This window comes from Nanorana parkeri, unplaced genomic scaffold, assembly GCF_000935625.1.
Source record: "Nanorana parkeri isolate BGI_ZX_2015 unplaced genomic scaffold, ASM93562v1 scaffold1339, whole genome shotgun sequence".
Classification (NCBI taxonomy): domain Eukaryota; kingdom Metazoa; phylum Chordata; class Amphibia; order Anura; family Dicroglossidae; genus Nanorana; species Nanorana parkeri.
The window spans coordinates 333,350-344,806 of record NW_017307607.1 but is presented as its reverse complement, the minus strand read 5'-3'; the positions used below and the strand labels follow the sequence as shown (position 1 = coordinate 344,806).

Genomic DNA, 11,457 nt, shown 5'->3' with positions numbered 1-11,457 from the left:
TGTGAAACACCCGGTAACGGGTGTGTGCATTTAGCGGGTCTTTTCTGCCCGTGCGTGCCCGCTAGGGGGCGCGCGCGAGCAGAAAAAAATTGCCGTCTGGAGACGGCAACCCGCAGATGCTGCAGTGCCGTCCGTCCGTTTTTTTACTACGGGCGGACGGCAAGAGGTTAAGGAGATTCGTATAAGAAATTCCGTCACAAATGGAAAGTGGCCATTGTGTTCTGTGACCTAAACCATTTTAGTCCCCCCCAAATTATTGTAAATAGACAGATAATATTTTATACGGATAAATACAATTTTGTTATTACAATACATGTAAGTCTGTTTTTCTTTAAAGTTGAACTCCAGAGGGCCACCTAACTAAACAATTGAAATGCATATACCTATTTTTTTTCCTTGCAAAGGATTTGTAATTCTGTTAAAGGAGAACTATGATATGAGTGATTTCCACTCACCTCATAGTTCTAAGCCGACCTGTGACAATGAGAGTGTCACAGGTCGGCTCAGTAGATCGGGAGGTGAGGGAACACATACCGGGTTCCCTCACCTCTCGATCCTGTCACGGCTCTCTGCCGTGACAGAGGGAGGGGCTGGATTCCCCTCTCCCCGCTCCGATCTGCCAGCGCTGACTGGCGGAATGGACGGGGGAGGGGGCGAGTACAGCTGGCTCTGCCTCTAGATAGGCAGAGCCAGCTGTCACTCACGCAGCTGGGCGGATCCCGTCATCTACGTTGGGATCCGCTCCAGGTGCGGCGTCTCAGTATACCGCGAGCTGTAGCTCGCGGTATACTGAGCTTAGGGTAACGGGAGGATGCTAGTTTGTGTCCTCCCGTTATCCTAAGGAGAACTGTGGGGAAAAACACTGACCCCATAGTTCTCCTTTTAAGTATGTTTGTTTTATAAACCAGGAATCCCAATACACATGACAGACAGATTTTGGACCTCCCTGCAGTGCAGTTAAGCACCTAAACCTTGGACAGCTACTAATTTTGGCTCTCATTGACCAATGAAGAAGCTGAAGACCACTCATGAGGTTATCCCTCTGCAATTGGCTTCTTTTAGCATGTTCACACTTCTAGAGCACCAGCACTGTGCAAAGCAGGAGAATCCTGACTGGCTACGGGTGCTGGGTCTCTCCAGTCTGGGTTCTGCTGTGCAAGCTGACATGAAAACAAATTTAGGTACTTACACTAGTATGTAAAAATGAATATGTACCTTGATTAAGCATTTTTTTTAATATCTGCTTTGAGTTCAGCTTTACACATTGGTAATCATAATATTCAGTTTAAGTTGCATGTAACCTGAGTGTGTGCTGACATGACAAGCTTGGTAAGGCATCATAGTTTTCTGTCCAGCTCATACCTCACTGGATATTTTAAAGCATGCTTTGCGTTACTAAGCTATTGCTACTTCAAAGCAGTTTTGGGGTCATATTGTATCATTGAAATGGCATTGACCTTTTCATGACTGCCAACATGCTGTTTGCCAGCATCTACCTATTATTAATACTTATTCTTTTCTAGGTGCTTCCTCTGCTGACAGGTCCATGTTCATTCATTTGTATAATGTAGATTAATTCAGAGTTGTTTAGGTGCATACATGTAAAGTTAATAATAGTGTGTAATCAAGCTAATTGCACATTGTTGATATTTGCATGTTGGCCCCGAGCAGGCCAAAAGAGTACATTTGCAGTGTACGCTATATGCATGTAAATATATACATGTGTGCAGTTTAAAATACCGTCAATACACAGGACCATAGATGCAGATAGGGGCGTAACTAGAAATCACAGGGCATACAACATTTTGTATGGGGCCCTGTGATTTCTATTTCTGCCCTTGCAGAGTCCATTCCAAACAGCCTACCTGAAAGTGACCCTGCAGAGCCCGACATAGACTCTCTATGGCAGGCTCTGCAAGGTCTCATGTGGGTTGCACACCACTTACCTGTCAGCCCCGATCCGCTGTCTGCCTCCAAGGTCGCTGGCAGGCCACACCTCCTCTGGTGCCAGGACCCACCCCCTCTTCCATTGCCGGGCCCCGCCTCCTCTTCCATCGTCTGGCCCGCCTCCTCCTCTGCTTCTGACGCTGTATCCAGCCTTCCTACTGTCCTACTGTAAAATGGATGTCACAATGGTTCTTAAATGTCACATTATTGCAAAGATTATTATAAATCGAAACTAAGAGAATAAGTAAAGCTTGTGGGGTTCCTGCTCATCTTTTGTCATATTAAAGTGGAGTCTTTAAAAAATAATCAAATGTTTTATTTAATTTTTTAAATAAAAAAGGAAAAGCATGCTGCTATTTTTTAATATGTAAAAAAAGATATATCATATGATTATACTTTTTGAGCTAATCTCTGAGATTTCCATTTTAAACAGAGGTGGGCGTACTTCTAAATGGAAATTCTTCAAATATTTATTATATCTGCATAATGATATGGAGGAACGAGTGGTATACAGACCAATTGTATGCACCCTGACTGGAAAAAAAAAGTAGATCTATGTACGAAAGTGAATAGGGATGGGTTTTTGGTACTTTTTAATAACAGGTAATGCAGTCTGTTTGTAATCTCCTAAACACAACTGTAAGCAGAATTAGAATTTCAAGAGCATTAGAATTAAAAGTATTAGTTGGTGACATCAAGTGGATTTAAAAAGCAGTTTCTAGACTTGAGATTTTGCTGTGGCAAATGTACCCAAGAAGACCTCCTACGCTACTCAGTCTTTGCTCCCCGCCACATGGAAATTCATTATAGAAACAGTAGCAAAAGAAATAACTAGTCAGGCAGTAGAATGTATCTCCAACATTTTTGTAAAAGAATATCCGATCAGACATGTTTGGCTACAGTTGGCAGCATGTCCATTTTGCTCACTTGTTCTTTCATTGTATTCCAGAAGTGCTCTTATAGAATAAACCTAATTGAAATGTTCTCTTCCTGCCCTGGATAAGACTGAAATTGAGAAAGGAAAGAAAAAAAACCAGGGCGTAAGAGGCCATCAAGTGTTGCAAGGTATAGATTGCTAACATGCACAAGATGTCATGGCCCAAAGGTTGATTGCGTATAGTGCAAAGCAAAATATGGCATAGCAAAAGGAGAGCACTTTATTTCAATTTGGAGGGGCAAAGCCTTATAAGACTGAAGGGTTATGATCGGAAAGTGAGCGAGCGACTGAATGTGTTTGCTCAGTTCCCGATCAGTAGAGCCGACCTGTGACCGCTTCTTTGTCACAGGTCGGCTCTAACTATGAGGATGAGTGGAACTCACTCACCTCATAGTTCTCCTTTTAATAAGTGTTGCTGCAGTATACATTTTCTGATTGACTTGCACACTGATAGGATGCACTAATTGGCCCGTTGAGGTATTCACACTGGCATTAATAACATTTGTTGGTAACTATGCCCAATAGCTTGATAGACAAGTATAATAGAGCCATTTTAAAACATGATATCCATCAACCCCAGGGATGTGCAGTCTGGGGAGGCAGGGTAGGCTCTGCCACTATGGAAGAAAAAGCTTCAAGTCTGAAGCTGTCAACTCTTTCTCCTTTCAGACCGACTTCTAACAGGTTGCATAGCGTGAAAAGCCTCCCCACTGTGTAACCTGTCATGGACAGAGTGCCACCTGTTAATTACTGGTGTTGCTTCATATGGCTTTTGACAGCTCTGTTGGGTAACCTAACACAGTGGGGTCAAGGCTACAACAAGCTTCTGATTTGGAGTCAGATGCTTGAGCTCTGTGAATGGTTTGGACCAATGACAAAACGCCATTGGTCCTGGTCATCCAATCAAAAAAGAAAAACACTGAATCATTCATCTGGATGCCTCATCAGTGACGAGCAAGTCCCACACCCCACAGGCAGAGCGGTTTCCTCTCCAACTTCACAGGCTCGGTGACCCGGCCAGGGGCTGCCTCACCTGCCACTGAACTTTATTTCACGTCCCTGATCAACAAAGGTGAGTAATTTCAAGGCAGAACTGTAAAGTTAGGCTATTGTAAATATATTGCACCAGTGCAGGTGGAACTTATATTCTTTTGGAATTGGCATGAAGAGAAGAATGGCATGTAGTGCCAGACGGAAGAGGCATACAGAGGGAGATTCAGAATGCTACTTGCTAAATATTTGTCTATTAAGCTGTGGGCCAAAACAAAAATTGTTGAGATTTAATATTACAAATGTACATTGCAGAGATTTGCTCAAACAATGTTTGTGTTTGATCCTGTATTAATCTATTACTTGTCCTTCCAAGACTGGCCTAAGTACGCTTGAAAAGCACCATCTGCTTCTTGACGTTTATATAGGACAGAGCACAGCTGAGCTACAGAGCTTTTGCATGTACTGATTTCACTCAAGGTTTTAAACTTCCATCAACTTGAGCGTTGTAGGGAGTTAAACCACAATTGTATATGTGATAATAACCTTTTTAATGTCAGAATTCCCCTCATAACTGGATGCTTTAAAGAAGACGTACACCCAGAATAAAAATGATCTGTAAGCTTGTATAATATCAGTTACACTTTTCTTTGGAAGTTTCAAAGGAACCCGCATTGAAGTCCTCACAGCTGTGTGATGTTTGAATATTACCCCTCCCCCCTTTACCTGGCTCCCCTCTTTTCATTACCTTCCCCACCTTTTTTTTCCCTTGCTCCGTTTTTTATCTAAATCTGTCTATCTGTCTTCCCTACTCTCTTCCCGTTACCTTATTTTATTTTTTCCCCTCACTTGGCTGTTAACTGGAGACATAGAGAGACTGTGCTTTAGTGGAAGTCAGTAAATCTGGGCTTCTTGAGGGAACTGTCTCTATGCTCTTATGTACCGTATAACCTATGTTACAGATTGCATATATTATTGTATGTAATCCACCATCTAACCAGAAAAACTTTTTGTTATGTTTGGATATCTGTTGTATCCCTTATGCCAAAAATGTCCTTTCTTTTTCAATATGTACAAAAAAAAACCACAAAAATCTATAAAAGAATAAATGTTTAAGAATCAAATTTTTATCAACTGATTCATTTTGGAAGCTCTTTTTGGTTTAAAAGCAGAATGTTATTGAACGCTTTCACCTTATTTTTCTGCTTTGGTCTATGGGCTGCCCTATGTTAAGATATGGTTGCTATTTGTTAATGCATTGAGCATTGATATTAGGCAACATGAAAACACTGTCTCAGGTGACACCACGTCAATGGTTGAGTGAAGGCTTGCTCTCTCAAATGGCAATATCTAGGCCCTCATCTAAGTTATGAGGAAGGGCCCTTTATATCAGGTGGCATTATCTGGGTCCAAATTAACGTGTTAAGGAAGGCTCCCCTATCTCATATGACATCATCTGGGTGCTGATTCAAGTGATAGGTAGGGTCCTCTGTCTCTGATTGACATAGTCTATGCCCTCAGTGAAATTGTTAGTAGGGCTCCATACCATGTTACACACTTATAGCACTTATAGAGGAACTATAAAGGAGAGCTCCTGTGAATGTAACTAGAAAATACAGTGGGATGTAGGTGTAAACACTTTCTTCCAGGCTGTTCCTATGGCTCTCTGAAAACGTTGGTGGAAGCACAAAGGTTTATGCAATGTTGCTTTGCTTTCCTGTTAATACTGTCTAAGGCTAGTTTTGAACTTTCTTTCTGCTAGTTTGAGGTCATGTCCTTTTTGTTCTTGATCTTGGCTCCATATTACAAATACCACCCTTCTGATGCTGATCCATACTCCTAATATATTTAAATGTTTCAGTCATGCCCCCCACTTTCCCTTGTTTCCACGAGATTGTACATATCAGGTTCCTGCAGTGTCTCCTGATATGTTTTAGCCCTCAGGCCTTTCACTATTTTTGTTGCCCAACTCTGGACTCACTCTATCTTAACAATATCTTTTTGTGAAGTCTGCAGAATTGGGCACAGCATTCTAAATGAGATCTATTTAAATATCCATTTAGTGAAACAGATGGTGATCCCTCTAATGATGCACCCCAAAATTCTATTTGCTTTTCCACTGCCAGGCCAAAACTGTAATCTACTTAGTACAGAGTCTTCTGGTACACCACCTTTGAATGGACAAGGGGAGAAGAAGGGTGTATAAACAATACTATGGCTTCTGTATATGAGAGCCGCAGAGCTGGAAGTATAGCACTAACTGTACTTTGCGACATGAATGAGTTCTGCTTTAAACAACATGTAACACCCACATTGCTCACTGGTAGTTAAAATAAAATATCTTCTAGGAGGCCAAGACTTTAGGTCACATAAGGGATCTGTCCTTTTTTTCAAGGGAAAAAAGAGGGATGTTGACTTTGCCGTACTGATTGACATGATGTGAATTTAATTTTAATGTTGGGTGCACTTTTAATGATAGACAGCAGCAGCAAGGATTACAATCCTTTACAGGCCTGTAGGAACACTTTTTCTCATCACTGTATACTGTAAATATAGAAAAATGACATGCTGACAGGTACACACCAAATTAATGGAAAACTCTCATGCACTACGTACTGAGAAAGACTGAAGGCAGAATGGGGCCTTTTGAGGTCAGCAACTCGGCATGTATTGGATGGTCATACAAATCATTAAAAATGCAGATTTTTATTCACAATTGCCAGTTTGTCCTGTTAGCATTACGGGTGGTGTCAGCCTGAAAAACTGTTTTTTGTTTTGCATGCTCGAATTGAGCTAAAGGTTGATTTCACTGTATTGTAATATACACCAGTGAACATTATTCATACTTTATTACTTGTCTAGTTTTTACCATAGAGCTTCCTCATATGCAAACCAGTTACATTGTATAATGTCTGCCTTAATATTTTTGTCATTGCACCCTAACCCCTATAGTTTGTTCCCGCCGCGATTACCGTTTATGATGCTTGATATTTGCAGAAAGTGTTAGGCCTTTCCTTTATTGTTGTTCTGACAAGTCTAACATTTCAGCTGTATGGGACATGTCCCTGTAGACTGTAAAACCACATCTACATTGCTGGCTGGGTGTGTTGTTTTGCATTTTTGAAAAGTCATACCGTAGAACACAATTCATGTATATACAGTTTAGCAAAAAGCCACTGTGGAGCCAAGCCATCAATATGCATACTTCATCAATGACCTATGTTATTACTTACTGTATATTGTAGTAGTTCTATTTATTTGCTAGTTGAATGTTTTAGAATAAAATGGACTCAAATATGTTTTATGTGTTTTTGGGTTGTGATAAAGCCTTAAGAGGTTCTACAAACAATTTTTGTACAAATAATATGATTAGGGAGATGCCCAATTTCCATTAACATAACAATCTTCTCTTTCACAGTGGCACATGCTTCTCCCCCTGAGGGCTTTTTTGCCTATGCATTGGCTACCTGTAATTTATCCAGACCTACATTAGATACCAATTTTACCTACAAAAATAGGCTACAAACGTACAATGTGTTTTAGGGGTTAGAGGAAAGGCCTCTGCATTAGGACTCATTGCACTACCATTGGGATCCAACCTTGACAACTGCTAATTAAAATATAATTTTCTTAAATCTCCTTGGAATGAAAGCAAAAGTCTGGGGATCCTTTACATCAATGATGGCCTGTAGCCAGCCTATATAATGATAACCATAAGTTTTATTCCACTGGAGGACATGGCTGGGATGCAGTCCTGTGGTTGCTGCTCCTGTTTTTGGGTTCCTCTTTATCTTTTTCTAGATCCTCTCCTCTCTGGCTGCAGCTTTTCTCACATGTAGTCTTTTTTTCTACAGACCATGCACAGCCTTTACTTACATCTTCTCCACCTGGTCTCCAGATCTGAGGAAATAGCATACAACCACCTTGACCCAGTGCCACCACATTTATTTACTGGATACATTTGGCAATGGGCAGCAGCCAATCAGCCTTTAGTCTACTGTGATCAGGTGCTAAAATGCTAAGCCTGACACCATCTTTCTATGGAGGTTATATATTCAGTGAATATGTACACTTAAAGATGTTCTTTAGAATCCAGCAGGGGACATAGTGGAGGATATTTAAAGGAGAAAAGAACATTTTAAAGGAAGTTTTCCTCATTGTTTTGTCAGCTAGTTTTTACTACAGGCCTCTATATTTTAGAAAAAGCAAAAAAAAACTTCCCTCCTTTCTAAAAGAAATCTGTAGTGAGAGGGATGGGTGGCCTATCATTGCTGACAACCTTCTGAATGAAGTATGTATTACCATGTTTTTACATATGTTCACATATAGGCAAGTGCAATAGAGAGGAAGACCCTGGTCTATCCTCAGGGGGGCATTCTGGACTCCATTGAAAAAATATCCAGCTTGCCTGGAATTTATTTTGTATCACTTTTATGCTTTAGGGTCTTTGTCCTTTTTTACAATAAAATGTAGTTTTTTTATGCATTAAAACATGCGGCCTCATTTTGTGACCTTTTTGTTTGGAGATGCATATTGAGAATGGGCTCTGGGTCTACCCCCCTTGAGTGTTACACAGCTCTGTCCCCTATTTGCTCTGGTCAGGTATAAGTATGCAGGTCAGGACTAATATGTTAACTATGACTTCCTGCTTGTTGACTGCATAGACAGCTAGGCAGCTACAAAGGGGTACTGCTTGGAACAGAAGTTGAAGGCTAGCCCCCATATAACCCCACCTCTTAACTGTCATGCTTCAGGTTTTTTTTACTACTGTCCTAGGAGGTAGGAGGCCTTTTCATTAGCTCAATAAATATCTTTGATACACCGCTCCTGGAAAGAACTCTGCAGCTAAGTTAATTAGTATACTTAGGTTTGGAATGCACCACAATGCAGAACCTAGTGCCTAAAGGTCACATTCTAATAATTTATTAGTCAAGACTTCCACAGTGCTGCTTTAGATGGTCTCTACATAATAGCTATCCAGATCGGTGTAGCCTCAGCATCAGCATTGGGGGCTGTACACGACCCCTACTGGACTGAAAGATTGTGGAGCTAGCCTATAATGCGACCTTTGGGCACAGGGCTCTGCAGTGTGGTGCTATCTAGAACTGAGAGTACTAGTTAAGTTATGGAGTGATTTCAAAGACTTTGGCGTCATAGATTATTGTGGTTAGGCTAGCCTGGAATGTGACCTCCTGGCACTGGGCTCTGCATTGTCGAGCATTGTGTGCATTGTGGTGCTGTTTGTTCCATGCTACTGGATCCTTCTGCCCATAGGGGTTTAGCACACTCATGGGCCCGACCTGAGACTGTACTAGGGCATTTTCTCTTCAGAAGGGATTCAGTAATAGGTAGTCTATTCTATATAAATTTAATAAGGGTAAATGTAAGCAATGCAAAAGATCAGTTATGCTAATGTATATGCTGGCCCTTATTGTAACTAGCAGACGTGAGGACAGGTTTATTTTGTGTTTTGAAGACTATATTTTTCAAAAAAGGAAAAAGTATCGAATATAATTCTTAGCTTTTCTGCAAGTTATGTGATCACCTTTTATTTACTATTTTTCCAGCATCAAACATACAATTCTATACCAAGGGGCGTATTTATAAAGTGGTGAATCTTGACATTCACTAAATATTCATTTCAAGTAAATTGTCCTGGTGCATGTGTTTTAAATGACATTAATTCACCACCAGATAAATGTTTTGCGAAAGTCACAATATAAATATTCCCCCAGTGTTGGCCTTAGTGAAGACAGGTTTGATGTATGTAAATGAACAATTTTAAAAAATGTACCTCTTTTAAGAAGACATATTTTCTGCATCCCCTAGGTGGAAGTAAAGCATCTTTTTTGGAACTTAGACGAAATACTTGGGATTTGTGACATTCAATGCCAAAAAAGCTGCTTTTTATTAATTCATGCAGTCACTCAATTATTTTTTTCTGCTTTTCACTAGAAAGTCCACTCACCCCAAAATTGTACATAAGGAAGTAAGTTAATGCCAGAGATTAACAACATTTTGTTTAATAGAGAATTGATGATCATGACATTAAATATTTAGGCTTTTACATTGTTTTATTTTGATGCCTTTTTAGAAGGAAAAATATGGCTCTTCTAAAAATGTTCTCTTCCTTGCATAAAAGTGGAAATGCAGAAATAGAGACCCATATTGTATACAAATATTCATGTAATATTTGCACCATAAATGGCATGTGCATGACACAATCAGGAGATCAGCAAGGTTAGCCATCTGGTGTGTGAAAAAGATTAGCTCAGTCTAATTATATGAATAGAGATAACCCAGCAATCCCCATCATTGCTTTACTGGAAGTCATAGAGGTCTCCATCAGCAGCTCCATGCTTCTTCTGGCTAGTGTTGAGCTCTCTATTAAGGGGTAAAGATGTAGCCAGCCAATCAATAGCTCCATCTGAACAGGGGGTGGGACTCTGACAACATATACGGTAGTCTGCAAGCATGATTTTGTTTGGATCATAAAAGAGATCTAAGAGGCGCTGGGACTTCAGTTCTTGTTGATGTGGGGTGATAAAAGGAAAATAATCATTCAAAAAGCTCTTTGGCTCTGGTTAGGCAGCTCACAGCAAAAAAACAAGGTTACCCTCTAGTGCTGTGGTTCTCAACCTGTGGGTCGCGACCCAATGACTCCTCCCCCCTTCCCTTTGTTAGCCGACGGTGCCACTTGGGGAAGGGGGAGGAGTCCGGTGACGTAGATGTCCGTGACGTCACCAGATCTCCGACGGGACTCCCGGAAAAAGTTTAACGATTAATCGAGAAATTTAATTGTTGATTTCCGCAGCCTTATAAAAAAGCAAAAGATAATAGGATAAATACAAATTTTAAAAAGTTAAAAATGTAATTAAAAAATAATTATAAAAAAACATTTACCATTGGGGGTCACCGCAACTTGGCAAATGTTCCCTAGGAGTCCCGGCCCTAGAAAGATTGAGAACCACTGCTCTAGTGGGTACCCAATAGGATATTTTAAAGCGTGCACCAAAAGAAAGAGCTCCAGACCAGATGGTAGTAAATCTAAATTGCTTTATTGGTTCACATGTGAAAGAACGCCTACTGTATGTATCTGCTGAGAAGTAAGGTTCTAGCAATAGTTTTTTTTATGACAGTGGCTAAAGGGGAGGTGTAAAATAGCTTACCTTTCAAAATGGTTTTAGGTCTGCTTTACCATAAAATGTTCCTAAGGGAACTACGGGGATGCTAACCAGCTCCTAAAAACTGTAGTTTCCTCACTGCTACATTGGCCCTCTGGCCTCAGTACTTTAAGCCACTAATACACTAATGAAATGTATCCTGCACCACCCCCCCAGCTTATAAAGAATATACTGCTCATTTTTCCAGGGGATGATTTATCACTGAGTATTACTTACCTTACTCCACAATCCTGGGACAGCAAGTGCTCTCATCCTCTTCTCTTAGTGCCGGAATGTGTATTTCATTGTGTGCAATGGGGGACCAGTGGTGCATTGTAAATGTTGATGTCGGCAACAGGGCTACAGGACCTGTCAGAACCCAGCAAGAAGAAGCTTTGAAGGCTGGCTGATCATCAACAT

General features: G+C 40.6%; 1 protein-coding gene across 6 annotated transcripts in view; it reads left to right on the top strand.

Annotated features, from left to right (window-relative positions):
- The window catches only part of ARID1B (AT-rich interaction domain 1B), a 351,874-nt gene that overhangs the window by 53,485 nt on the left and 286,932 nt on the right, over positions 1-11,457 (top strand). Inside the window, exon 3 of one of the 6 annotated variants that reach the window (XM_018569473.1) lies at positions 10,587-10,604. The exons of the other annotated variants lie outside the window; for them this stretch is intronic. Within the exon in view, the coding sequence (XP_018424975.1) occupies positions 10,587-10,604 (18 nt within the window). The remainder of the gene's footprint in view (positions 1-10,586; positions 10,605-11,457) is intronic. 6 annotated transcript variants of the gene reach the window in all.